This window comes from Periplaneta americana, chromosome 1, assembly GCF_040183065.1.
Source record: "Periplaneta americana isolate PAMFEO1 chromosome 1, P.americana_PAMFEO1_priV1, whole genome shotgun sequence".
Classification (NCBI taxonomy): Eukaryota; Metazoa; Arthropoda; class Insecta; order Blattodea; family Blattidae; genus Periplaneta; species Periplaneta americana.
The window spans coordinates 1045275-1072366 of NC_091117.1; the positions used below are offsets into that span (position 1 = coordinate 1045275).

At 38.5% G+C, this 27092-nt stretch overlaps 1 protein-coding gene across 2 annotated transcripts; it reads right to left on the minus strand.

Moving 5' to 3' along the window:
* Positions 1 to 1530: 1530 nt before the first annotated feature.
* Hsl (hormone-sensitive lipase) lies at positions 1531 to 22906 on the minus strand. 2 transcript variants are annotated; one of them, XM_069823464.1, is made up of 12 exons: positions 22190 to 22906; positions 20068 to 20254; positions 18120 to 18237; positions 14221 to 14328; positions 11805 to 11995; positions 10007 to 10289; positions 8853 to 9041; positions 7856 to 8035; positions 5862 to 6099; positions 4877 to 5033; positions 4672 to 4797; positions 1531 to 1647 (listed from the first exon to the last, which is right to left on the minus strand). In XM_069823464.1, exons 1-12 carry the CDS (start codon positions 22561 to 22563, stop codon positions 1579 to 1581), a joined length of 2220 nt encoding a protein of 739 aa, XP_069679565.1. In that variant the 5' UTR covers positions 22564 to 22906; the 3' UTR covers positions 1531 to 1578. The 2 variants fall into 2 exon arrangements, with proteins under 2 accessions (XP_069679565.1, XP_069679482.1); XM_069823381.1 differs by having other exon boundaries at positions 10007 to 10304.
* Between the last annotated feature and the right edge of the window lie 4186 nt (positions 22907 to 27092).

Below are 27092 nucleotides of genomic sequence, written 5' to 3' on the forward strand. Positions count from 1 at the left end.
GTCTTCACAGCCTCGCCTATGCCCAAGGTTGCGGGTTCGATCCCAGGCCAGGTCGATGGCATTTAAGTGTGCTTAAATGCGACAGGCTCATGTCAGTAGATTGCCTGGCATGTAAAAGAACTGCAGGACAAAATTCCAGCACATCTGGCGACGCTGATATAACCTCTGCAGTTGCGAGCGTTGTTAAGTAAAACATAACATTCAACATTCACAGCCTCGCCAGTGCTTTACATTATTTGTAGCAGCCAATGGCATATCTGAGATTGAAGCAGACTGCAGGACCACGTAAGTGTCGACTTCTTATTCAGTATGACGCCTGTGCATTTGAAAATTTCAACCTGAACACCACAGATGCTTCCAGTTTTCAAGACCACTCAAAATTTTCTTTTCGGCAATGGACAGCGTTGTTTCCAGCGACCCCAGACAGCTGCAGTGTGGCTCGGCCTAAGCTATGTCAGTGGTTATTATCCAGCTGACTCAAGATGTCAACAAATGCACTTGTTACATCTACCTCAGTATACCTCTGTAACCATATTTTATACTTTACTGCTTACTTTTTTGTTTTCAGATAAATATTGTTATAAATTATTATACTTTAAGTGCGAATATATTTACTGTAAGACTACGACTGTATAATCTCAATAGTAGCATCGCTCAAAAAGTTCGTCTTCTTCGCACCTTCGATACAAGCTTTAAGTGTGTTCAGAAAAACTCATCAAAACTGCTCAGTGTGACATAACTGATGACCGAGCAATCATGCCAGGTCAATTCATCCCAATATACAAAAAGTTCACTACAAAAATGTCCACAACCCAAAACGTTCAATCAAGTAAGGCCACTAGTCAAAATGTCCACAGATCAAAATATTCAATTTATACAAATGTCCAATATATATACAAACGATTATTCAACATTTCTTCGAAGAGCGATTTCCACTTGCTATGTGGAATTGCTAGGAAATAACGTTGGAAGGTTACAGAACCAATAATGTAGTCGAAGGTCTCCACCCTAAATTTTAAATTGGTTGCTGGACATCAAGTCGGTATTTATACAAAACATAATACATGAACAGAGTACCATAATCCAAACCATATTTGGTCACATAAAACGCAATCCACTCCCTAAACGAGAAATGTATTACAAATCAACGGCGAACTGAAGGCATTATACAATACAAGGACAAGAAGAACGTGGGACAATATCACACAAAGCTGCATGCTGACTCAGTGGAGAAAAAAAAAAAAAAAAAAAGCAGAATGTTACAGGATATTGCAAATTTAGCTTACATTTCGTTGCTAAATTGTTCATTTACATTGGATATCCATGATACCGTATATGTAATAACTGCTGGACTTTTAATGACAACATTTTTAGTATTGATATTTAAGATCATGGTCATTTGATACATGTGGACATATTTTATACATGACATTTGATGACTGGACATTTTTGCAGTGGATCAATTGACTGATAACTGATGTCTGTTCATCTCCCAACAGACAATGACTGGATATTAATCAAACACGTGGGAACTGTGAAATATATGTTTATTACTATTGCATGAACAACATCAGCATCTCACAAGTCCAGCAGCTCCTGGATCCTCTTGACACACTGGCTGGACCCAGCCCGCGCCTCCTTGCTCAGCTGTGGGCAAGCAATTACATTGAGGGGAATAAACAGAACTGGTCTATGAAGCGTTGGGATGACGTCTGAGAAATGATACAACAGTGTTGTGTAATATAGGAATAAACAGGGGAACTTTATTAATGAGTTAAAATGGTGATAATGATGCAGCCCTAAGCCACAGGAGAGTGTGTTAAATGCGGTATCATAATTTCTTCGATGTCATTTGTTGAGCAATTTTTATATATTTTACTAAAAAAAATTGCTCAACAATTTTTATACATTTTACTAGTATCTGTGTCGGATACAGGGGGAAGAGCCATTAATCCTTCCCATTGAAGGCTTTAAGGAACCAACCTGGACAAATACCCAACGTCCCATCCCTACCTTCCCGTGGTGCAGCTGTTAGTAAGCATAATTTTACGAGCTGAACTAAAGGGAGGGGCTACTCATCCATTAGCACTGGTCAGCTTGATGAGTTAATGACTGAATTTGGTATAATTTTCCTCTATTCAATACCTAATTCCCTCTTTACCCTTTCCTATCCAGTCCTCTGACTGAACTCTTACTTTCTTCGACCCCGACGGCATTACAGCATTCGAGGCCTAGGGGTTCATTTCCCTTTCCTTCCCCCTCTTTCTACTTTTCTGTTCCTAGTGCTGACCTGCTATGGCACTAAAATCGTCCTCCAGTGGCCTAAGGAGGGAAAGCTGGTGATCAACAAGATCTCCCAGCTAGGTCCAATGGACCCGTCGACCAACAGCAGGTGTGGTCCTCCAGACATTCTGGGGGTTGTGTGTGAATGAAGTAGCCACCAAAACGTTAAAATATGGTGTTCGCTTAAATCGGCTACAACTTGCCATTTCCACTCCAATATTGGCAACAGGCCATGATTGTTTGGCCAAACACCTGCATAGAATTGGAATATATCAGTCCCCTAACTGCCCATTGTGCAACTCAAACCAAGAAATGGATTCGAAACACCTCAAAATCTGTGCTTCAGTGGCTGGCCATGATAATATCTTTGAAAAATATTGGAGTGCAAGAGGTCAAATGACTTTATTGTCAAACGCCTGGCATTAGAAAACAACATATATTGTACTAGGAGGTTCCCCATAGTGCAAGAAATAAACTTGTTGTTAGAAGTGTGGCTTTCGAGTATCTCATTCTATATACCAACAAGAGATCGGAAGTGTGATAAGATAGTTACAACATTAATGATATTATCTGTCATAGGAAGGCAGAACTGTAAGAAATGATTTTTCAGTGAGGGTTATCAAGGTTTTATTAGCAAAAGAGAATAGTGTGGTGAAATGTGTTCGAAGTGGGCAAAAACAATTTGAAGTGCAGTGCAGTGAACTGTCTTGCAAGGAAATTAACTGAGACAGTGAGATGATATTACAAGAAAAGATCATTATTTAAGGTTAATGTAATATGAAGACTTACTAACCACACACCAGATAAAAATGGCTACTCTTATGAGTTGCGAAAGTAATGTCAATAAAAATTCTAATCTAAGACATTATATTTATTAACAGCTAATAATGGTAATAACATTTCATGATCATAACTGGTAATTAAGATGTGACCGGTATACAGAAATGTGAAGATACCATAACCTCTGTTGACATTAAAATATTCATGTTTAATTTTGTCACGAATTTAAGGTTCTGCTTAACAACACTTTTGCTCAAAATTCTTCAGTTTACCTAGCTTTCATACTCCAGTAATCTCTACTTATTAAAAACCCAAATGGACACTTAAGGTACGGTCACACATCGCTACTTTTGCAGCGCTGCAGTACAAAAAACTGCGCAACTCTCGTACTGCGACGTGTGAACAACGGTGCAACCCGAAAAGTAGCGGCTGCCGAACCTGCTGCCCGCTACTTTTCCATGCTGCGCGCAGCTTAAAAGCAGCGGCGTGTGAACAGGGTTCTCAGGGTTGCAGCCGCAGCATTTTTGATATCGGTTTTGTTGAAACTTTTGCTGCGGTTGCAACCAGTGGTACCATCCAAATGTGTCAATGATACTTTTATTGTATGGATATATTTTAATGTTAAATGTGATGAAAATAAATTATTTGTAACAGCTATTAAATATACAACACAGTCTGAGCATAATTGCTGACGATATAATTCATTTTTTTAATTTTCCGTAGCGTAGTTCCAAACAGGAGGGTTGCCAACATTGATTACGTGAATATACTGTTGGTTATCATTTAAGTATATAGGCGTTTTTAAAAGCTTTATAGTAAAAATAATGTCAATTTCTGAATACTAGATACGACAGAAAAGCAAATAATAGATAAGGAAGCTTTCGCATGAGTTTCTTAACAATGCGAACATAACCACAAAATGTATATTGAGAAGTCAACACGGAGATGGAAATCTGCAGCATGACTGCGGCTGCAAAAGTAGCGCCTTGTGTGTGAACAGACTCGCAACCTCCAGTTGCAACTTTTGCAGCACTCGGGTTGTGCAGCACGAAAAGTAGCGTGCAGCGCGCTACTTTTGGCTTACGTGTGAACACGACACACAACTTTTGCAGCTGCAGTACAAAAGTTGCGCTGCAAAAGTAGCGACGTGTGACCGTACCTTTACACATCACTTCTCAAGATAAACAGCATGGCCTGCAGAAGTGGTGTACAAACTAAAAATGGGTTACAGTCCTGCCATCTATCCGTAATATGCGGAACTCATCTCACGCAAGTGAAGTGGGTAGGTATTAGACGCACACTCTGCTCAACCCTATCATTGATAATTTCCTGTTTGCTATGAGTGTGAGCAGAACATCAAACTGCATTTGTGTGGCTGTATTGCAGTTATTTAGTTAACCTAATTCTACTCAATAAAATGCATTACAGGCAAACAAATATAGAAATCTTCAAAATAAATTGAACTGTTTCAGCTACCGTAATATGTTATTGATAAACTTCATGGCCTTGACTTCAAAATATGAAGAACTAAAACTTCACAAGCCATTATACCATAATTTAATTAGCTGTCAACATATCTTGGCCACTGCGCACTTTAGCGAACCTCACCTGACTGAAGTTTAGAAAGCCATGTGGCAGGCCATCAATGACGTCCAGTGACACCGGCACCCCGAGATTCCTCAGCTTCTTGGCAAACATGACGCAGTCGTCCAGGCAGGGGTCCAGCTGCACCGACTGCAACACAAGACATGCGTATGTGCAGCGCACGGTGCAGACCAACCCTCCCCTCCTCTCCTCAGGGCGCAGTACTCACCAAGATCCTAGTGGGAGGGAGTTGCTTCAACACCTCGTCACTTGCCCAGTAGGGAGACAAGTACGGGTCCCTAGGGACGGTGAAATGCAGCTCATCAGACGGACTGCGCTGCAACAGTGAGTCCAGGGCCTCCAGGGACTCGCTCCCTAGACTCACACTGAAACACATCAGCACCATGTTATAGCATCCGACGCTTCGAACTTGTGTTGCTGCAACTGCTGCTGTGCCTCCTCGGCATCTTTAGTTAAGAGCAGCGAATAAATACATTTCTACTGTACTACAGTTAACTTGTCTTTCATTTCACAACTTCTGCATCAAACCCCTGACTGCCCAACACAGATCCACTTATGCTACTGAACTGTAATGAACCAGTGCATCTGACGTCACTGCAGCACAGTGGTGACCACTCGTGCTCTGAGTGCACACAGTGCTGAGTTGGCCGCAACGGAACAAAGTATATTTTAGGCCGTCACACTCAGTTCGAGGAAACGTTAGCCTGCTTACAACAAGCAACTGTGTACAAGTACCGGTATGTACGCAGGCCCACGAACTTGTACGACGCAGAAGATGTAGAAATGCTAGATGTTACAAAGTTCTACCTTAACAAGCATAACCAACAGCGCCTTCTCCTCTGTGATGAACAATAACATTCAAGCACTTTATTGGGAAGCTAGAGGAAGAATGATGCAAATCAACTTTTAATTGCCATTCAACAACAATAATAAGTGTTACAAAATTCTGATACATTAGGACCTTGTTTCAACATTGCTTATTGCCCTTTTTGCCTGCACTTGCAAATTTTAAGGCAGATTTTTTCCCTGATGTTATTAAACCACGAAAAAAACCTCAACTTCCCTCAACAATTCCATCCTTCTCTGTGCCTACTGGTTGCAATCAATAACAACCGCCATCTTGAAGAAAGGGCCACATGGCTCGTCATATCTTGTGTTGTCTGTAGATATTTCTCTGGTCAGTTAAACGTCACCTGCGGTCCTGCTTCCCCGTGACGTACTGGAATGTACTGCTGGCGATGTTGCCGACCGCACGCCCCAGCTTGGAGCTCAGGCCGGCTTCTTGTCTAGGCACCTCGAACAGCACGTTCTCCTCCACCTCCGGCTCCGTTCGCAGCACAGGAATCTTCCGTCCCTCGGAGTCCGTGTCAGAGTCCAGCACGTACTTCTCCAGGAACTCGGACACGTAGCGCTCTGTAGGCGTGGCTCCATCTGCATCATTCATATGCCTTCTAATTACACAATTCGTTGTGTTGCGAATTACTTTTTTTTTAACCAATGCCACCACGTTTTTGGTCTCTCCTGGCAATGGCTCATTTGTAACCCACTTCTAAGGTTGGGGCGCCTGGAAGTGGAGTTACGCTGCCCCGATGATATTATGATAGGATGATTATGAAGTGCCAGGAGAGGTCTTAAACCTAAGCCCAACCTAATTTCCAGACCATGGACGAACACAAGAACATTTCCCTTTAAGGAAAAATTCCTGTGTTCTAACCAGGACTCGAATCCAGGACCTCATTAACTGTAGTCAGAAGTTCTGACTACTAGCCCATGAGGCTGGTCGCAGTAATTTTCCTTATTTATTGTTCAAAACATTAGTTTTCCAGAATGAACACAAAAGGCATTTTCTATAATCCCAAGATGTTAGGCATCTGATTTAATCCATAAATTGTATGGTGCATGTAGCCACATACAAGAAATTCTATTGATGGATGGAAACACTCGTGCTACATGCTGTTACACTAAGTTCACTGTGCCATTTCCCAAGATTGTGGACTAATGAGAACTTCTTCCCGCAATCTGTGATCAATGTTCTTGCTGAGCATGTTCTGCTCAGCGGTGACTAGAACTAATATGCATGCAAAAATACACTCCAGGTTTATTTGGTTAATAATGATATGAAAGTAATTTAAAATAATAATTGTCATCAAGTCATCATTTTAATTAAATCTATTATTTTTTGCTTGAAATGTACTAATTTCTAATTCTATACACAAATTTGAATTGATACCTTTTTAACGTCCTAATTTTTTAACTTTCTTCACCTTTCTGAGCAGAATGTTTAATTTAGTTTATTTTTCTAATAATAATGTAGTACAGGTTGCATCAATGCAAGATGCACATAGACTAGAAGAAATGGTAATGGATATTTTTACCAAATAGATGACAGAGAAAGCACGCAAACGGATGGACAGACACACTTTCTCGTCTGCAATGCTCAAGAAAAGTACTTTGGTACCTTTCAATCCATTAGTATTGCATTTTAACACGTTGACTGCCACTTGACGTGTATATACGTCCCTATACGTGCTGTGAGACGTATATACGCGTCAAGCGGCAGTCAACGTGTTAAATATGTTTATATCACATTGCATTTTGCATATTAGAAATATATTTGTGCAGAACATTTTTTGAACAAATCTAAGAATTTTATGTAAAATAATTTTTCATTTAAATCAGGAATACAATCTCGAGAATGTATGTACCGAGTGCATCACAACTGTCTTTCGCAACTCAATTTGTCTTCTAATCTTCGTTGTGTCTACAGTAATTAAATGAATTTCAGTCTGGTTTTACGCCAAGTTATCTCCAACGGTCGTCTACTCGATTGGGTATGATAAAGCTCAAAATAACTAATTCAAAATATGCACGGTGTGTAAACCCAAGAACTTTTCTTCTAAACTAAAGGATCATAAAAGCTACAAGTTTAATACAAAAAGTCTGCTGCTTCACTTCCCTTCCTTTATATCACAATGGGAAGGAGTCCACTGTAATTTTTTTTCTGTGGTTTAGTTAGGTAATTATAATTTTCTTGAAGTCAACCATTATAAAATATCCGAAAAAAAAATATATATATATATTTTTTTTTTCTGTTTCTCCCGAATACAAATTCAACACTTAGTTTTGAACACAAATTCGTAATGTAAAGTACCAACTCCTCAGTGACACACAACATGTCACTACTCACCCTTGGCCTGCTCGGTGCCGTCCGCCTGCAGGGATGTGAGGGACACGGTGGTCAGCGTGTCAGAGCCGCTCTTGTGGGCTGCCAGCTCCTGCAGATCGCTCTCCGATACCTCCTCAAACGACTCTGAGATGCTGCCTTCCAAAGTCCTACTCAGATCCTCCTCCGAGGGACATGCATAGGCTGCAACATAACATTTCATTCTGTTCCTTCCATTGTTGGACAGATGCACAGGTCCGGCTGGCAGTGGTTCTGACTAATTTGAGCAGATATGTTTGAACAATGCTATTTATTGAAAATGACTCATTTCAAGTGATCCAATCACTACCCCATGGTTTGTTGCAATCTTACCTGAAAATGGTTCATGACACGTTGCAATAAATCTGGCATTTCGTTGATTTCCGCCTTTCTTCAGATCCTGGATGGAGTGTGATTTAGTTTGATACTCCTTCTTTGAGATATCCCCACAGGAAAAAAAATCAGCAGTTGTAAGGTCTGGGGATCGAGTTGGCCAGTTGATATTTCTAAACCGAGAAATTAAGCATCCAGGGAAAATATTCAACAACCGCCGCAGTATGGGCCATAGCTCTGTCTTGTTGAAACCAAGTGTGTCTCTGTTTTCCAACACCTTGAAAAAAGTACGGAGCAATGACAACTCTAGCAGAAACAACGCACCATACAGTCGGTCACCTTTTCACTGTGATCTGCAGTGCCTAGACAATGTTTAATTGTTGCTGCTCTTAATTCATTTTACAGTTCTGCCAAACGTGTCACGAACAACTTCTGGGTAAGACTCCAACAAGTCAAAAGATACCGATATGCTCTGCCAATACAGTGCATGTTCAAGTCATAGCCTGTGTTATTTTGATTTTCCTAAACCTCACAGTCACTGAATTGCCAGAATCTGTGCATATAAAGAAAAGCATTCAGAAAACTCTGTATTACAATTTTGTCATATTAAACAACAAATGCAGTGATGGAGTTCTTTTAAACTGAACACCTTTGAGGCAGCGAATCATGAAGCCGAAGGGCAGCAGCGGGTCCATGAGACAGAGCAGCCTGGAGGGCGAGGGCACGAAGGAGACCAGCACGGGGGCATACGCCAGGAAGAGGCCGCTGGGTGGACGGATGCCCAGCTCCACGCACTTCATGGCCACCCCGATGTTCAGGTTCGCTCCAGCCGAGTCCCCTGCACAACACAGAGTCTTCAATTAATTAAAACTTCACCTAAATTACAGACCACGAATGAGCAGAGGAACAGTTTTTTTAAGGAAAAATTCCTGTGCTCTAACCGAGAATCGAACTAGGGACCTCACGAACTGTAGTCAGAAGCTCTGACCACTAGACAATGAAGCTGGTCACCTACGAACTACCACAATATAAATATGTACATCCTTTGGAGAGTAACTAGGTTATACAGAACATAATTGTGTCACTTAGCTGTACGGTGCTCAACCTGGGGTATGCGAAGACTTCTTAAGGGTACATAAAATTTAAAACAAGCGTGTGTTTCATTAATGATCACAACTAATGAAAACTATTTCTGCAGAGCGAATGTGTATTGCCTTCTGTTATTCTACCCAACAATGACATTTTGTGCTCCTGTAATAACATGTGTCACAACGCCTTGGGTATACTGGTTCAGTAGTGCGCAGGCTCGGCTTTACTTCTTACACTAAAGTCTGGCTCCTCGTACTTGCGAACTAAAGTGCAGATTTATAATCGTTCAGTTTCTTCTCATTATTGTGCTAGTCTCATCACACACATTCCGAAGTGATAGTGTTAAAAGTTGTGTAATCAAGATGTATAAAATGTTTCTGATTAGTATTCGCTTAGGTTATGATCTTCATTCAGGAAATACATGCACTGGCACTAACGAAATGTCTCCCTTGCAATTTCCTCATACACATTATTTTTATTATTTGTATTGTGGTATTTCTCAGAACCCATGGAGTATAGATATAGGTTTAATCCATATAATTAAATTGCAAATAACTTTTCTCGGCTAGGACGCCATGTTTTCTGTCGTTCTTGGCGCCATAATGTTTTCGAATTCCACTGGTCAATTTCTTGAAACCAAACACATTAAAAGTGCTGTGCTGTATTGTAAGTGATTTGGCAATAAAAGTTGTTAAGTTCTGGTTTGTAACTCACCAACGAGCACCACCTTCTCCGCCGTGGAGCCCAGGATGTGTGCATTGTTGATGGCCCAGCAGTAAGCATACAGGGCCTCCTCCAGGGCGCGGGGGAAGGGTGCGCGCGGGGCCAGGGAGTAGTCGACGGACAGGATGGGCACCTTCAGCTGGCAGGCCCAGTCCCGCAGGTACATCTCGTGGGAGCGCGAGCTCTGCGCCACGAAGCCGCCGCCATGACAGTGCACGATCAGCCCGGGGCTCGGAGGCAGCACCTGCGGGCCGCGCTCCTTCAGGTCCGCGATCTGCAACAGTTCACACTGCGGCACCCGACAACTCACTAGGATGGAAACCACACAGCTCTGCTGCTCTGATACATCACTGCGCAGTGGACAAGGTGGTGAACAAATAATTACAATTTTCTTCAATTGTTTTGAGAAACAGTCATGCCCCGTGGATACAACTGCACTTAAATAGTACTATGCCTTTATTACTACGAAATTTCAAGTAATAAAAGATGGGAATGTCTCCATGTACAACAAATAATTCTCGAGTACCGAAGAAAAATGCTAGTAAGTTTGAAATGGAATTAACTTGTATTCATTTCATTTCAAACTTACTAGCACTTTTCTTGGATAATCGGGAATTATTTGTTGTACATGGAGACACTCCCATTGTAGTCACAAAGGTATAGTAAAACTGTTCAGTACTACAAGTCGTTAATTTAGCATCTTTTAACGTATTATAATTATTATTTATTTAACCTGGTAGAGATAAGGCCATCAGGGCTTCTCTTCCCCTCTACCAGGGAATTACAATTACAATATTAAGAATACAATTACAATTATAATTACAAATAATATTAAGTTTACAAATACAATAAAAATGAAAGTACTAAAAGATTAACTGATTAATAAAAGCTAGAGAGTTTATTGTAAAAGTTAAGAAGAGAGAAACATTTCTTTTATTGATTAAGTAAAAATTAAACATACTCTACGCAGTTAAAAAATACTTAATAAGCTTGCTTTTGAACGCTACTAAATTAGTGTTAGAAGTGTGAAAATCAACAATGAAGACTACAATTTCTATCTGATGAAGTTTTCAATAAGACGCGTAATTATTCTACAGGCAACAGTTTGAGAGATAAGTAAAGTTTTTTTTTTTTTCCTTGGAACTTCTTTAATAACTAGAAATACTCTACATCAATCTTGGAGCTTAACTGTCATAGATTACCTTCAACCTAACTCTGTTTAAAGAAGTTTATGACTGAAGACTTAATTATATAAATTATTGTTAATTTCTCTCCCAAACACAATTTTTGGAGACCAATTTCAGCATTTTCACTTGAATACAATTTTTCTGCATCCCTGATACCGACACAGGGATTTCTTGGTATGCCAGTTATATGTACAGCAATTTCTCTAAGTATGAACTCATTTGGTTAATATTCAATATTTATGACTCAATTTATATGCAAATGATGCAGGTGAAACACAAAAATTAATAGATCTTTACTTAAAACAAAATTCACAATACTTCAAATCACTGAATGACGAACATCTGAAAACCTGCAGCACATGTCTGGACAGAACAGCAAGACGCTAAGGGCTTCATTGCCAGATGCCAGGCGTTAAACAACAACAACATATTAAGATTCTGAATATGAACAAAATCCATCCAATAGCTCAGTAGAAATCATGTCAAGACTCAGGATGCTTATACTTGATGGGAATGAGGATGATACAGAAATGTCTCTGGTGGTGAGAATCTGCAATCCATCCCAACTTCCTTCAAGCAACTCATTGTGACTCTTCGCTTACCATTCCTTCCCTCCTGACAGACGACAAGAAGCGGGCCATGACGGGGGCCGGGCCCAGGTGTGCCACAGGCACTGGCACACTGACTGTGGAGCCATCTGGTGCCGTGTATGTCAGTGGTTCAGGTGGGATGGAGATCACTTTGTTCACTGCCACCGCAGGACACACCATGCCAGGCAGACGACCCATCAGCTCTGCAACCCAACGACTCGGCTTCTTCCAAACTTTTGTTTGCGATCATTAACCCCACTCAATAAATACAAATCGAAAACAACGGTAATCATTTTACTCAAAACCAGTGGTCACCACCCAACTACTAATGTACTGCAAGACAAGAAATGGATATATGCAAACATATTTTTCATTTCTCTTTCGTTCCCTTGCTGATACATTTTCTTTTATTTCCAATTCTCTTTGGCTTCCTTGCTGACACATTTTTTTTAAATTTTCAATTCTCTTTGGCTTCTTATATAGTGACAGACTACAATCGCTAATCATGATTATCTCCAATCGCGATTACCGAAAAAGTGTGGACACACTATACTTGTTTTTTTTTAAAGATGAGACATGGCAGGAGTGTTGCGATCGGAAAAACAACTGAATGTCACATAGCATGGTAGGCCTGTTGCTATGGTAACAACGGTTGAGTTACCAAAGTTACCGTTCCCACGTGGCGAGTGCTTAATAGCTCTCTTGGCGACATTTATTGTGCACACAATGTTAGCATTGGCACGATTCGTCTTTGGTTCTCTGTCGATTTTTGTTTTGTATTGAATAATTTCGAGGGGAAAAATTGTTCCGGGGCCGGGTATCGAACTCGGGACCTTTGGTTAAATGTACCAACGCTCTCCCACTGAGCTACCCGGGAACTCTACCCGACACTGATCCAATTTTCCCTCTACATCCACAGACCTCAAAGTGGGCTGACAACCGTCAAGCAACCAACATTTGAGTGCACACTAACTCTGTGTGACTTGTTTTGTATTGTTTTCTTACCTTTGCGTCAAATGTCAATGAATGTTTTAATGTCAGCCATCTTAACGTCGATTGCTAGCTTCCATCAGCTGGCAGCATGGTAGTCCATATTGGCAATATAGCACTGTAGTTCCAAGCTCTGTCACTTAACTGTAATGTTCCATCTTAAAAAAAAAGTATAGGTCATGCTTGACCCCGTCTGGTCAATAACTGAATTACCATAGAGGAAACAATTTTCTCTATGTTCATATTTTCATGTAATTTTCATTCCTGAACAACATCTGAAGTTCATACTTTCTTTCGATATTTGTTCATTATTTTCCCCCTTTTTTTTTTATTGTTTCTTGCAGCTTGATATGGGAATTTGTTTGTTAAAATATTTTAGAGATTTTATAACCTATATAATTTAAATCATTAGGCCTACTATTTATATTATTTTGTAATAATAACATATTTTTAAAATTAACCCTAACCAACCTCAACAATATCACCGTAATGGAAACTGAAATAAAAAATCTGCAAAATGAATCAGTTAGACCTAATCCAAGTTTTATTGAAATTAAACATCTTTCAGCAGCTTTCTGTTGCCCTCCATATATGGATAATTTGTCTGACATTTGTTAACGTAACTTACTTCTCTTTACTCTTCTCGTATCTCCATTACTTCCAATAGTACAAACTGTCATTTTCTAGCCATTCACTTCGTTTTCTTTTCTCTTCCGTATAATACAATGGAAGGGGTAACAAAATTCCACAGCAGAAACTATCACTACTTCAATGTGATTCAGAACCAAAGTTTACTAAAATCTTATTTTCGTCCACCAGGCCATGTATCAGTGCAATTATCTAGTTCTGGAAACAGGATTAAGCTTCTGATCGCGATTGGGACGTGACACACTACAACCACGATCATGATTAGGTCGATAGTCTTCTTAAAGCTGCACATTATTCAATGACTCTAGATGTATGAACTGTACATTCTAGGTTTCTTGAAACATCTTTGTGGAAAGATTGGTTGATTATTTCATGATATACAGACAGAGAGGTTTCTGTCTGGTTTCTTAATTGACAACTTCAAGGAAATGGGTAAAATTTGATTAGCTGACTTTAAAAATTCCCTCTAGGAACAAAGTTCGATTTTTCATTAATATTTCCAAATTCTGTATTGTGTCAAACATTATAAAATGATTTTCATTGTTACCTTCTGTATAGCAAGGATCCTTCTTTCTGTCTGGCATAAGGACATAGGTTCTTTCTCATCTTCCCATTCAGGTAACAAATCTAAGTTGTTCAGCATGCAATTCATTTAAGAGTATTTGACAATACATTAGCAGGAAGGCAGACGCTTGGTCATTTGGAACAATAAATCAGTCACAACAAAGAACGTTAGTAAAAGATCATTCAGTATTTTCGATTTAGAAACATGGGTGCAGTAGGAACATACCTGTCTCTGTCAGAAGCCAGAACGACTTGCAGAAGTCTACTGATGCATGCTGGGAAATGTTCACAATTCTGCGCGCACGCAGCTCTGGATCCAGAAGGTACTTTCCACCTGCAATTCGTAAGGAAAGCTCTCACACTGCAATGAAGTCCACTCACTCCTGCTTTATGGACAGTGACAAACTTCTTGACTCAGTTATAAAGGGTGCGGCAAAACATCCCCCCTAATTTAAAGTTTAAATAAAAGACAGATGGATCAAAATAAGGAAACTTTATCAATATGAATGGTATCTTAACAGTGGAAATTTTTCATTTTTTGAATAACGTGTCTCTCAAGTGGTGTCCTTCACTATCAATGCATTGTTGAATGCGACTTCAGAAATTCTGAATCACTCTAACTAGCATTTCGTGAGGAATAAGGAAAATTTCTTCCTGTATTGCATTTCTTAGGTCTGCAAAGTCCTCGGCCGATGTTTGAACACCTCAGCCTTAAGATGCTCCCATAGAAAAAAATCGCAGGGTGCAAGGTCTGGTGATCGTGCTGGCCAGCGGACATCGCCACGTGAAGAAATTAAGCGTCCGGGAAACATCTGAGCAGCAACAATGGAATTACCACTTACCAGAAACAATACCACAGCGTAAGCACGTTCTTCACCCGTCCACGGCACAGTTGGAATTCGTTACAGATTACAATTTGCACTAATTGAATGTCAATTCCGTGTATTCATGTCCTATTCAATTCTTGTTGTTTTGCGCATGTCATTTGATATCGCTATGGCAACGCATGTAAACCTAAATTTCCCACTGTTCAGATACAGTTCATATTAATAGAGTTTCCTTATTTTGATCCGTCTGTTCTTTATTTAAACTTTAAATTAGGGAGGATGTTTTGCCGCACCCTTTATTAATAATCAGGGAACGGATTTATATGGACTAAAAATATATGAAATATGTAAATATATATGTAGTTATTTTTACCAAAATATGGAATTAAATATGGATTTTTACCAAAATATGGAATTAAATATGGATTTTTACCAAAATATGGAATTAAATATGGACTTAAAATTATAAAAAAATGACTATGTACGTTAAATATTGGTACATTTTAATCAAACTAAACAAAAAATATAATGGACGTACCTTATCTTCCAATGTAGTTTCAACAAAACACAATTTTTATTGTCTGTTACCATAACAATAGGTTACAAACATTTCTTTCAAGTGCTGAAAAGTGAATCTTCTTCTATTGTCTCTGAGGATAGATTTATACTGACTAAAAGAGCGTTCGACGTCACAAGAAGTAACTGGTACATAATTCAATTTCACAATGTCTGCTGGGGATAAGTCCAAGTTAATCTTCACTGTTGATTCACCACTCATCACAGCAACAACCTTTTGTAGTTCTTCATATCCAGGGTTTTTTGAAAGTACAGTGTCCACCTTAGCTCTTACTGCATCTGCAACTTTACCTCTACCACGATTCAGTTGTTCCACAGTACTATTTATAATTTCAAAACTTTCAGATAGTGAAAGGTGCCTATTTTGGAGACTTTTGAGCGTTTTTATGATGCATGAAAATGTATGCTGAATGTGAGCTAAGTCATTCTTCACACTTATGTCACAGGTAACTGTTTTCGCAGTATCAATTGAGACTGCATCTTCAGAGTCCAATGCAAGGAGAACATTGTTAATAGAGTCTATATGTTCGGCATAATATTCAACTGCTTCTAGCCATGTACCCCATCTAGTTAAAATTGGCTTTGGTGGCAATGGAATTTCAGGGTACATTTCTTTCAACACGTTAACTCTACTGGGAGCTTTGAGAAATACTTTTTTCACTGATGAAATCAACAAATCTACTTTAGGGAAATTGTCTCTGACCACTTCTGCCACACGATGAAATGCATGCGCCACACAAGTAAAATGAGTCAATTTAGGATATACAACAGATAATGCTTGTCCAGCTTTGACCATATAAGGGGCAGCATCGCTAATAAAGAATAACACATTATCGTACATAATACCCTTTGGCCACAGGATACCCATAGCTTCGTTGAACAGTTTAACTATAGTTTTGTTATTGCACTTTTCTAGAACATCACAATGTAAAAGAATTCGTTCAGAATATTGTTCACTTAACAAACCGATAACTACATTACCAACAAGTCTACCTTCTTTGTCGGGAGTCTCATCAATGGAAACCCAAATTGAACTATCTTTAATTTCATCTCTTATCTTCTGTATTGTCTCATCGTAGATGGATGGAGCATACGTCTTCCTAAGTGTTGACTCATCCGGGATTGTATGTTGAGTATATTTTTCAAGGAATTCCCTGAAGACCTTATTCTTTAGTCTGTAGAGAGGAATATCAGCAGAGATGAGAGAACGGCACAGGTCGATGTTAAACTCAGATCTTACATTCGATGTTGTTGGTTGTGTTAAAAACAATTGTCTCTGCTTGGAATTTAGTTGTTTGTTGGCCTGATGTTTACTAGTTGTAATGTGTTGTTGCACCAGGAACTTTTGTGTAGATGATACTGCACACTGACACAAATTACAAAATAATATTTTATTGTCAGTTGATAAACCATCTTCTTTAAATTCTGAAATGTAACTTGTTAGTTTTGATTTTAAATTGACTGAATGACGTACTTTTGGCATATTTACCGTCTTTATAGTATGATTTACAAAACTGAACCTATGTGTACTCTGACTGGCATTTAACTGTTGAGCTGCACAACTGAAGTCTGTTAAAAATTTTAAATTAAATTAATACAGTTTTGTAACTTACTTTCCCATTGTTGATAGGACTGCTAATTTTCAAATAACTCTGATGTTAAAGGGATTACTGAACATGTGTTTAAATCTCTATTGTTGAAATGTATTTTTAAAAGTTAATGGAATTTTGTTTTGTTTTATTGTTAAACCTAATATAATATGGACTGTTTTATATGAAATATGGAAAATATATGGAAATTAACGAAAATATGTACTAAACTCTAAAATATGGAAAAATATGGAAAATAAAAGTAGGATTTTTCAACCCTACACATTGTGAAACATAAAGATAATGCAAAATATAAATTATATTAGCTTTATAAGTAAATATGTATTTACATATAAATCCTTTCCCTGTTAATAATGAAAATGACTAGCTGCATTCACATGTTCCGTTCTTTCCTCCACTAATCAAATTTCAGTATTCCATTTGAATACGTCGACAGTTTTCATCAAGATGCACCGCTAGCTACACTCTGCGTTAGCAGTGTAAACGGCATCACAACCATTTAGTGTGCAAAGAGAGAAAAAACTAACACACTTCAGAATGAGATTAAATACATATACATAAATGAATGAATGAATGAATCAATCAATCAATAACAATTTTAAATTAAAAAGCAGAACCTCTTAACTATTTATAACATTGGTCATATTACCTGTTAGCTGCTACATAAAGATTGACAAATTTTATTTTTACAAAAATATATTAATGTAGCAGCAACATCATGTCTGGCTAGAATAAGCAATGTTTTGACACCGCATGAAATGCCATGCTAAATTCTCGTATTACCCCCTGTGCAAGACTGATTGTGTGAGAGCCAATAATGAATTCAGTGGAGCACAGAATAAGAAAAAATTAAATGATTACATTATATACTGACTACCACAAAAAATTACGTAATTTTATATCCATTCAATACAGGATGGATTGATGAAATGCGAGTCCATTCACAAATTACAGCAATATTCTGTGTCCTTTGCCAAATGTACTAAATTTAATTACGTTGAGGTTTCTGTGTATCAGAAGATTTGCAGCTGTCTTACTGTTCGGTAACAGTGTTGACAAGAGTCCCTCTACTTAAAGTCAAGGATCTAGTTTCCCAGAATGTTACATTTTACCTGTCCACACGGAGTTGGTGGCTCTTGCCAGCAGGCCTCCATTGCCATAGTAGATCTCACTGAAGGACGCCATGCAGATCGAGATTGTCTTCAGGATCTTCTGCATTGATTCACAAAACTGTGCAATACAAACAGAACAATCTGGTTGGCTAATACGTTCCTCAGCAATTGAGCACGTCTTGTATGAGACTTTTAATTTCTTTAATATTATGATGGATGAGTGCAACAGAGAAAAATTCTCTCCAATACCGGAATTTGAACCCAAGTTTTCAGCTCTATGTGCTGATGCTCTATCCACTAAGCCACACCGGATTCCCATCCCGATGCCAGATTGAATCCTCTCAGTTTAAGTTCCACCTCTTGGGTTCCCTCTAGTGGCCTACCCTCATGCACTGCGTCATAGATGTATGACAGTGGCACAATGTCCACACATGTGCAGAGGTGCACTCGTTATGAGTGACTAAGTGGCCGGGATCCGACGGAATAAGTGCCGTCTTAAATCACTAAGCGATTATTTTTTCGCATATCATATATTACTATGTACGAAAGTACACATGATATTTCCGTGCTGTCAGCACATAGAATTGAAAACCTGGGTTCAAATCCCGGTGCCGGAGGGAATTTTCCTCTGTTCCACTCATCCATCATCATATGATGATGCAGAATTTCTGCACGGAAATATCATATGTACTTTGGTACATCGTAATATAATTCTTCAATATTGTTCAACTGTTTTAATTGAGCCCCAGTTGCTTGGAGCAGGAGACTCCCTCTGCCCTGAGGATGGTTCCAGCAGTGGTGACCAATGCCAATGCTGCTCAGGAATGCACACAATGCTGCCTAAGAGCAGCTGAGTTGGGTTGCCATTGGAGATCCCCCGTAAGCATCGAAAGGCACATAAATTCTTACTGACATATTTTCCCACACAAAAGGCACCTACTCAGACTTTAGGTAATTTTCGAGAATATGCCGGTCTGTTACATATGTCGTTTTCTATTCATCTTAAGTTTCCTCGAAGCCCATGTAATCTAAAGAGCTGCATGTTCTTACATTTCTTCTGCCAGTGCACCACACTTCACACAATGTTTTAGGTAATATTGTATTATTAACGCAAAAATCTAAACCTTTATCTTCCGATGATAAAGATTGATATAATTTGTCTAAGTTCATTACACTACCACCAGCGGAAGTGCTCTGTGCAGATCACATACTGGGTTCAGCCATTGCCCAATAACTGAACGGTCTGAACTAATTAATGATTCCTAGCTACACTACTTAGGTAAAATAAGAGTGATGACATCTGGTGGATTTTAGTAAAAATATCTGAAAACATGGCATTCCTTAAGTTTAGGATGAAAGTAAAGACTGGCAGATTCTCAGAAATTACCCAACTTTGTTTTAATTTTTTATCAATTACTATCCTTGAAGTTCCTATCACGTAAATGTGTAAACCAACTTGAATTAACTAAAAGAGGCCAGTAATAAATTCTTTGTACAAATCTGGCTTTCAGGTAGGCCTAGTAGCTCCCTGTAAACCAGGTTTGAATAATTTCAAGGAACAAATTTTTTCCTTGAAATTATTCAATAAATTCTTTCTTTTGCGGTTTTTCTGTAACAATGTACGAAATTGTAAACATTTTAAAGACTAATGAAACCATGTAATATGCCAGAGTCCTGCTTACAGTTACATTCTAAATAATACATGCAGTCCAGAAATGTGCTAAAATTCAACACGTAGCGTTCGTACTTGTCCATCTCCCTATTTCTTAATCACTTACTTTCTCTACTGAAAAGTGATGCAAAATTTCCTGTTCAGAGTTAATTTGGCAATGTTCTGCAAATTCACGTGTACATATAAATGCGTGAATTCTGAGAATTGTTCATTGTTTTATGTCAAGCAGACAACACGATGTCGATGGGCAGATGTCTCCACTAATTCAAGACCCACCTGGAACCCCAAGCAGCGGCCGTAGAAGCAGTACATGTTGATGCCCTCCGCTCGCTTCAGCAACTCGTCTGGCGAATGCTGCTCATCCGGGAACAGCTCGCCCTCCTTGCTCCAGGACATCAGGGTCTGCAGATGAGCCATGCAAGTTCCGAGAGAGGCCAGCAGATGGCTGCATGCTTCCACTTCCCTGCAACACCATGCCATGGAAGTGACACACAAGTCTCAAGCGTTTCAGATATTTGTCATGTTCATTCACTACACAACCAACTTTCGTTTCCCACACTGTCTGCATACTCTGGGTTCATTTGTGAACTATACAGCTGATTGCACAACTGCAACTCCTGTACAATATATAGGCTATTTTCAATACGTAAACTGTTAAACAGTAATAAATAGTAATCTATAATGAAATTCAAAGTATACGGGGTTGGCCACTCAGTACAGTGGATTTTAAAATGGTTCTGTAAGACACAGTAATGCCAACAAAGTAAACTGTTTGAGAAAAAAAATCCTGTTCACGTTTTGAAAATAACTTGAGTTAAATGTCCCTGTTACAATTGTGTAGCCTTCCACGTGTTATGTAATATCTCAAACACAGTCAGTGCTTATTACTTCTCGCATGCGTTCAAGCTCTTCTGTGGTACGTGGGCGATTCTATACTTCAAATAGCGCCATACACTCAGATCCGGAGATTTTGATGTCCTCAAATCCTGAAACCAGTCAACACGGTTCTGTGGGTAGTCAAGCATTCTTTTGCTGTATCCGCAGTTCTCGGGATATTCAACGCTAGCGACTGCCTCACTGCTAAGTGGTCAGAGTTCTTGCCACAGCAGTTCGCACTTCTTCAATGTTCTCGGGCATTCGAACGGAACGTGTAATACTGCCATGGACATGACAATTGCTAACTCTATCCTACCATGTCTGGCAACTCGAAATTCAGTTATGGAATTTATTTGTGACTGCACAATGCACGCGGTTGTAAGGAACGTCTCCACAAAATATACCCATCCATTGATTTATGAAGCTTGAAAATTACATTTTATTATGCACATCATCCAGTGGAACTTAACAAGGAGACGTTTCACATGGTGAGATCACGCATGAACCTGACCTGTCCTCTGCTATGGGTGACAACTGTGGCTGGCTATGAAAAGCAGTGTGTAACAACACAGGCAAGGGAGAGGTTTACTTCTGGAATTACCGAGTCTGATTCAGATGGAAGTTAACGAGGTGAAGCAAAGCTCAAAGGTTGAGTTACAAGCAACCACAGTTACAGTCTTCAGATTTCTTAGTTAATATACATTTCTTCCTTCTGCTTCTGTCAAGTCACATTCTCAATAGAGAAGTTCCGAGTTCGAGGCTCGTTTATTCTATTTGTCTCTTGTGATGTTATTCTACATTTCGAGTTGTATTGTTAGTCATTTTTAGTAGAAGAACAGAACGAAATTCATACATGACAAGAATGTCGGACAACAAAATATTCAAAATAGCATAAGATGGGATATCCACAGAAAGGTCAAAGAAAAGTTGGGCAGATCCCTGCTTTGGTAAACAGGATGTAAACTATGAAGAAGAAAAAAATGTGTTTCGTATGTATAAAATAATGAGAGAGAGGTATCGGTTGTTTCCTTACTGCAATGATACTACCCAACTCAAAGCACCGGCTACTGTGAAGCATTCATCGCAACTACGAGAAGACGACATACATTTTCGTTTTCATGATGAAGCAAACCCAAATGTAGTCTCTGTCTGATAATATTTAGCGCCTATATTGCTTCAACAGAGGAACACTGTGACTGAAGGTTCTTCTCTCCATGATACAGAGAGCGCTGCATTAAAAACCTTACAGATCAGTGGCACTTCAATTGTCCACAGATGTACTACGGGTACTCGTGCAGTCTGTAAGATAAGCTCTTGACCAGTCACTAATTGTTGTTATTACAGATAAAAATCATAATTTATACGCTGTTAGTTCTTGCCAGTAAGGACCTGAAACTGCCGTGAAAAACTAACCCATAAGGTAAGTTGTTACACTTACTGGGAAGCAAATGCTTCACATAGTTGCAATGTAAATTAGAACAAACGTAGGCCGAGGCAATTTTCTAGAAAAGGAATGAGTTACCTCATATAGAAGCTCTTCCGAAACAAGAAGGAGTCCCGGCTATCGCATACAGATCTGCTCAACTTCACTCCGTGCTGAATGCATAGATCAACCACCGCCACAAAGCTTCTGTACCCATTCCCTGGAGTGTCCTGGTCAAAATCAAATTTCGAAGCAGCTTCCCTGACTTCTCCTACCATAGGCGTTATCATATTCACTTGATCTATTAGTGCCAGGAAGCCGGCATGCAATCTTTGCCCGCTTTCACTTTCATCCTGTTGAAAGAACTGTGCATTGTTTTTGCACAGATCTTTGAGTACTTGGTATAAAGAGAAAGATGTCGAGCATGATGTATCATTAGTTGTACTGCTGCAGTTTTCTTCACTATCTGTCATATTTATGAATTAAAGTTCAGAAATGAAAATATTAGACCAACAAATTACATTGTGACAATGTAATCGTTTTTAAGATCTTTCCTCTTTCATTAACATATTACAAGAACGATGCATCACATTTTAACTGACGATGGCGTTATCGCTTGCTTAAACTGCATTTTTAGGGCTAACTGGGACAACACCGAAACTCTCACACTGTTCATATTCGAACCCCAACAATTATAGTTTCAAAATAACATAATTCACTACAGCAACCAACGAACTACACCAAATGACGTTTCACTTTGACCTCCTATTGCAGGTTGTCAAAAAAAGGCTAAGCGGGAAAAGAGAATTGAACCACCAATGCAACCAACAATGATTATAAACATCCCACGACTATCGATCACCATTTTCTTCTTCTTCTTCTCCCCTTCTTCATACCCTAGAGCTAGTAGTGCCATCTGGTAGAGAAGGTTGAGGTATAATGTGATCAGGGATACCACTTCACTGATTGTGAAACAACACTCGGGTTAGCCGGTAACCGCTGATATTATCAATTTTGAGAATTTACGCTACTGGTGACGGACTAGTCACTAATCGCGATCGGGTTTGTAGTGTCACCGTCCCGATCGCGATCAGGAGCTAAATCCTGTTTCCAGAACAAGATAATCGCGCTGAGGCACGGCCCAGTGGACGAAAGTAACATTTTAGTGTGTTTGGTTTCGAATCACCTTGATTTATATTATTTAGGAAGTCGTGATAGCTTCTGCTGTGAAATTTTGTTACCCCTTCCATTGTATTATATGAAATAGAAACGAAAATGAATTTGGCTACCATTAGACGTAGTGGAGAAATTTAATTCAGATGTGAGAAAAGTAAAAAGAAATATATTAATAAATAACAGCCGAATTATTCATATTACAGAGAGAGAGAGAGAGAGAGAGCTGCTGAAAGATGTTCCATTTCAATAAATAATGGATTACAAACTGGAACTGGTTTCTTTTTCAGATTTTCAATTTCAGTCTCGACGCTATCGTTGAGGTTCAAAGTTTGTGTCAGGTTTTCTTTTCTTTTTTTTTTTTTTTTTTTTTTATATCTCGTGATTGGAAAGTTCGCTTACACGACCATAAAATACGAAGTCAGTGAATTAACGAAGAAATCAAAGAATGAACTAGAACTCTCGTTGGAATGAACACTATTCTATTCTCCTTAAACAATGTTTGTTGATGACATTTATTTACGTCTCTTGGCAGTACTTTGCACTGTACTTTCTAAACATTTATACAAATTAAAACAATAATTTCAACACTAATTCATGAAGTAAAGATCAGCTAGAGAAATTATCGATTTTTACATTCTGAAATAAAGTTTGATTAAAATGTGAGATTTTTGCGAGTTCCGACAAAAATACGTGGACGTCGGATATCTAGGCCAAAAAGGGGACTGTTCCGTTATAGCTTCTTCTCTTTATAATAGGCATCCTGAATACAGATATCGCCATCTTCTAGAATAAATAGTACCTTCAGAATCTTTGATTTATTCCTATTCATTTTTCTGTAAAGTCCTTGACCTATTTTAACTATTTTACATGACCATCTGTAGTAGATGAAAAGGATGAAACAAAACAAATGAGAATTAACAGCGATGTACTATACACTGATAAAGAAACCACTTCCTGACGATCATCGCCAGCGTTTATAATCACCGTAAACAAACCGTAGCTTTATTGAGGTGATTAAAATAGGGTCAGAAATTTTGAACATTGGTATACACAACCTTTGGATGTCAATTAAACTGTGGATGTTACCCCTGATCACAAATAAAGGGCTTTCATTTCAAAACTTCCCAGTCTAAATAACTAATTATTTAAATTGAATTCAATTAAAAAAAAAACCACGTCAATTTAGAAATTGAGGGGAAGTCTGAAACCAGGCTTAATTGCAATTTTAGATTTAATCCCCTGTATTTTTATACTTAAATATGAGAGCATTTAATTGTTTATAAACCGAATTCATTTATTTTACATCTTTTGTTTTATATCGTTGCCTGGTAACCTCGATTGTTGTCACTGCTGATTAGAGCTGAAGCTACAAATACCATTGAACATTTTTTGTAGGCCTAATAGTTGTGTTCACTAAAATATTTAATTTATGCCTATGCTATTACTATTTCTCTGTGGTTTGGAAAAGAGCTGAATCATAGCTATTCTTAAGCCTGGTAAATGCCCATAGCTACAGATCAGCAAGTGTACTGTGTGTACAATTCTTGAATGCTTAATATTAAATTGCCTCAGTTCGATCTTAAACTCACCTGAAAGAATCACATACGATTAGGTGTAAGATGCTTTGTGCAGATTGACTTCTCTTACATAACGTGGATTTCATCAAAGCTCTTACATAACGTAGATTTCACCAAAGCTCTTATATAACGTGGATTTCACCAAAGCAGTGGTACAGTTGCTACCTTTCTGGACTTCGAACAGACATTTGATAAGGTATGGCACCATGGTCTGATATACAAACTGTATCAATTAAACTTTCCAGATATTTACATTCATCTGCTAGCTGACTACCTTCAAAATAGTAAATTTCAAGTTCGAATTGCAGCAGCCCTCTTTACCTCCAGAAACATCGACATAGAGTTCCTCAAGGATCTATTGTTGTCTGTTTTTTACTCCATCTATGTTCAGGATATGCTTGCAATGCTGGACTGCCTACATGGTCTGTATACTGATAACACTGTCATGATTTACTTTACTTACTTACGAATGGCTTTTAAGGAACCCGGAGGTTCATTGCAGCCCTCACATAAGCCCGCCATTGGTCCCTATCCTGAGCAAGATTAATCCATTCTCTATCATCATATCCCACCTCCCTCAAATCCATTTTAATATTATCCTCCCACCTATATCTCGGCCTCAGGTCTTCCAACTAACACTCTATATGCATTTCTGGATTCACTCATAGTGCTACATGCCCTGCCCATCTCAAACGTCTGGATTTAATGTTCCTAATTATGTCAGGTGAAGAATACAATGCGTGCAGTTCTGTGTTGTGTAACTTTCTCCATTCTCCTGTAACTTCATCTCTCTTAGCCCCAAATTATATATATATATATATATATATATATATATATATATATATATATATACTGTGTTATATATACAACACTGTTTCTTGTAACCAAGTCAATCCTCCTATCTTCTTTCAAAGCTGCAAATCGGTCGATGTCTGTTTCACATCACATCTCTATGAAGAGCTATGGTGGCAATGATGAAAGTCTCTTCTGTGATGTAGCATCCCAAATTAAAATTTCCAATCTTTTCAAACAGGAAAAGCTTTTATCAACATAATTTTTTAAGTTGTTATTTTATATAAATTCTCTTTTTCTTAACACTTTTTAAAAAACAAAATCAAGTGTAACTCTAGGTCGCCAAAAATTTAAAAGATTTTTTGTATCTTCTCTTTTCATCTTCAAAATGGCGTTTCTAGTAAATTACAAACTACGTCATTTTCCAGATACATGATGCACTACACGGTTATCAACATTTGCTGTGTCAGTAGGCCTACCTACGTACTTATATAACAAGCACTATAATTTTATACAGTGTGTCCCACATTGCTTTACTGTCTTGGAATTATTTTGAGTGAAAGAAGTTCAAATGAACTGCAATGGTTGCTGTCCGAAGACAGGTTTGAACTCCATAAATGACAACATCAAGGCATCACTCATGAGGCAACTAAGCCAGGAATGGGGTAGTGTGGCCAGTTCCTTTCCCCCTCCATTGCATACATCACTGACTAGCTACATATTACACTAGTCAGACTTCAGATGCATACAAACAATTGTTCTTCCTCTGACACATATCGACAAGTGAGATACATATCAGCCAGAACCTCAATCAGAGTAGGTTGTTCAATAAAAACATAAATTTTAAATTAATAATTTGACTAATTGTGATTTACGTACTTCATTCTAAGGAAATAGCAGATTATGAATTGTTACGTGTGATTGTCTGACTGACTGCCAAGGTTCGCGAGGCAGGCGTCTTTGAGCTCTTTCTGTCACCTCCACATCAAACTCTGCTTTTTTTCAATCTTTTATAGTAGACGAAGTCTTGGTGCGATTTTTGAGAATTTTTTTTATAGGTTTCCAGAGGCAATTATCACTTCTCATGTTGAATAAGAACATGCTCTGGCTCCAGTTTAATTGGCAGTTAACTGAAACTGCCGCTTTATATAATTTCAAGTTGGCAACACTGTGCACTGGGATTTCGCACATTATTGATAAGGGACTTTAGGTGTGTCCAACATTTTCTGGCCTATATTAAATGAGAAACTGAATCACTAAAATTTATTTTTCAAAGAAGAAGTAACTAAACAATGTTAATGAGAGTGGCTTGCAATACAGTGAAGCTCCTGAACTAGTGGGACTATTTTAAAAGGAACTTAAGATTCACTGACTGAACAAGAGTGATGAAAAGATATAACAAGGAGAGATTACAGAAACTGTCAACCAATGTTATTAATAAGAAATACTGAAACTCA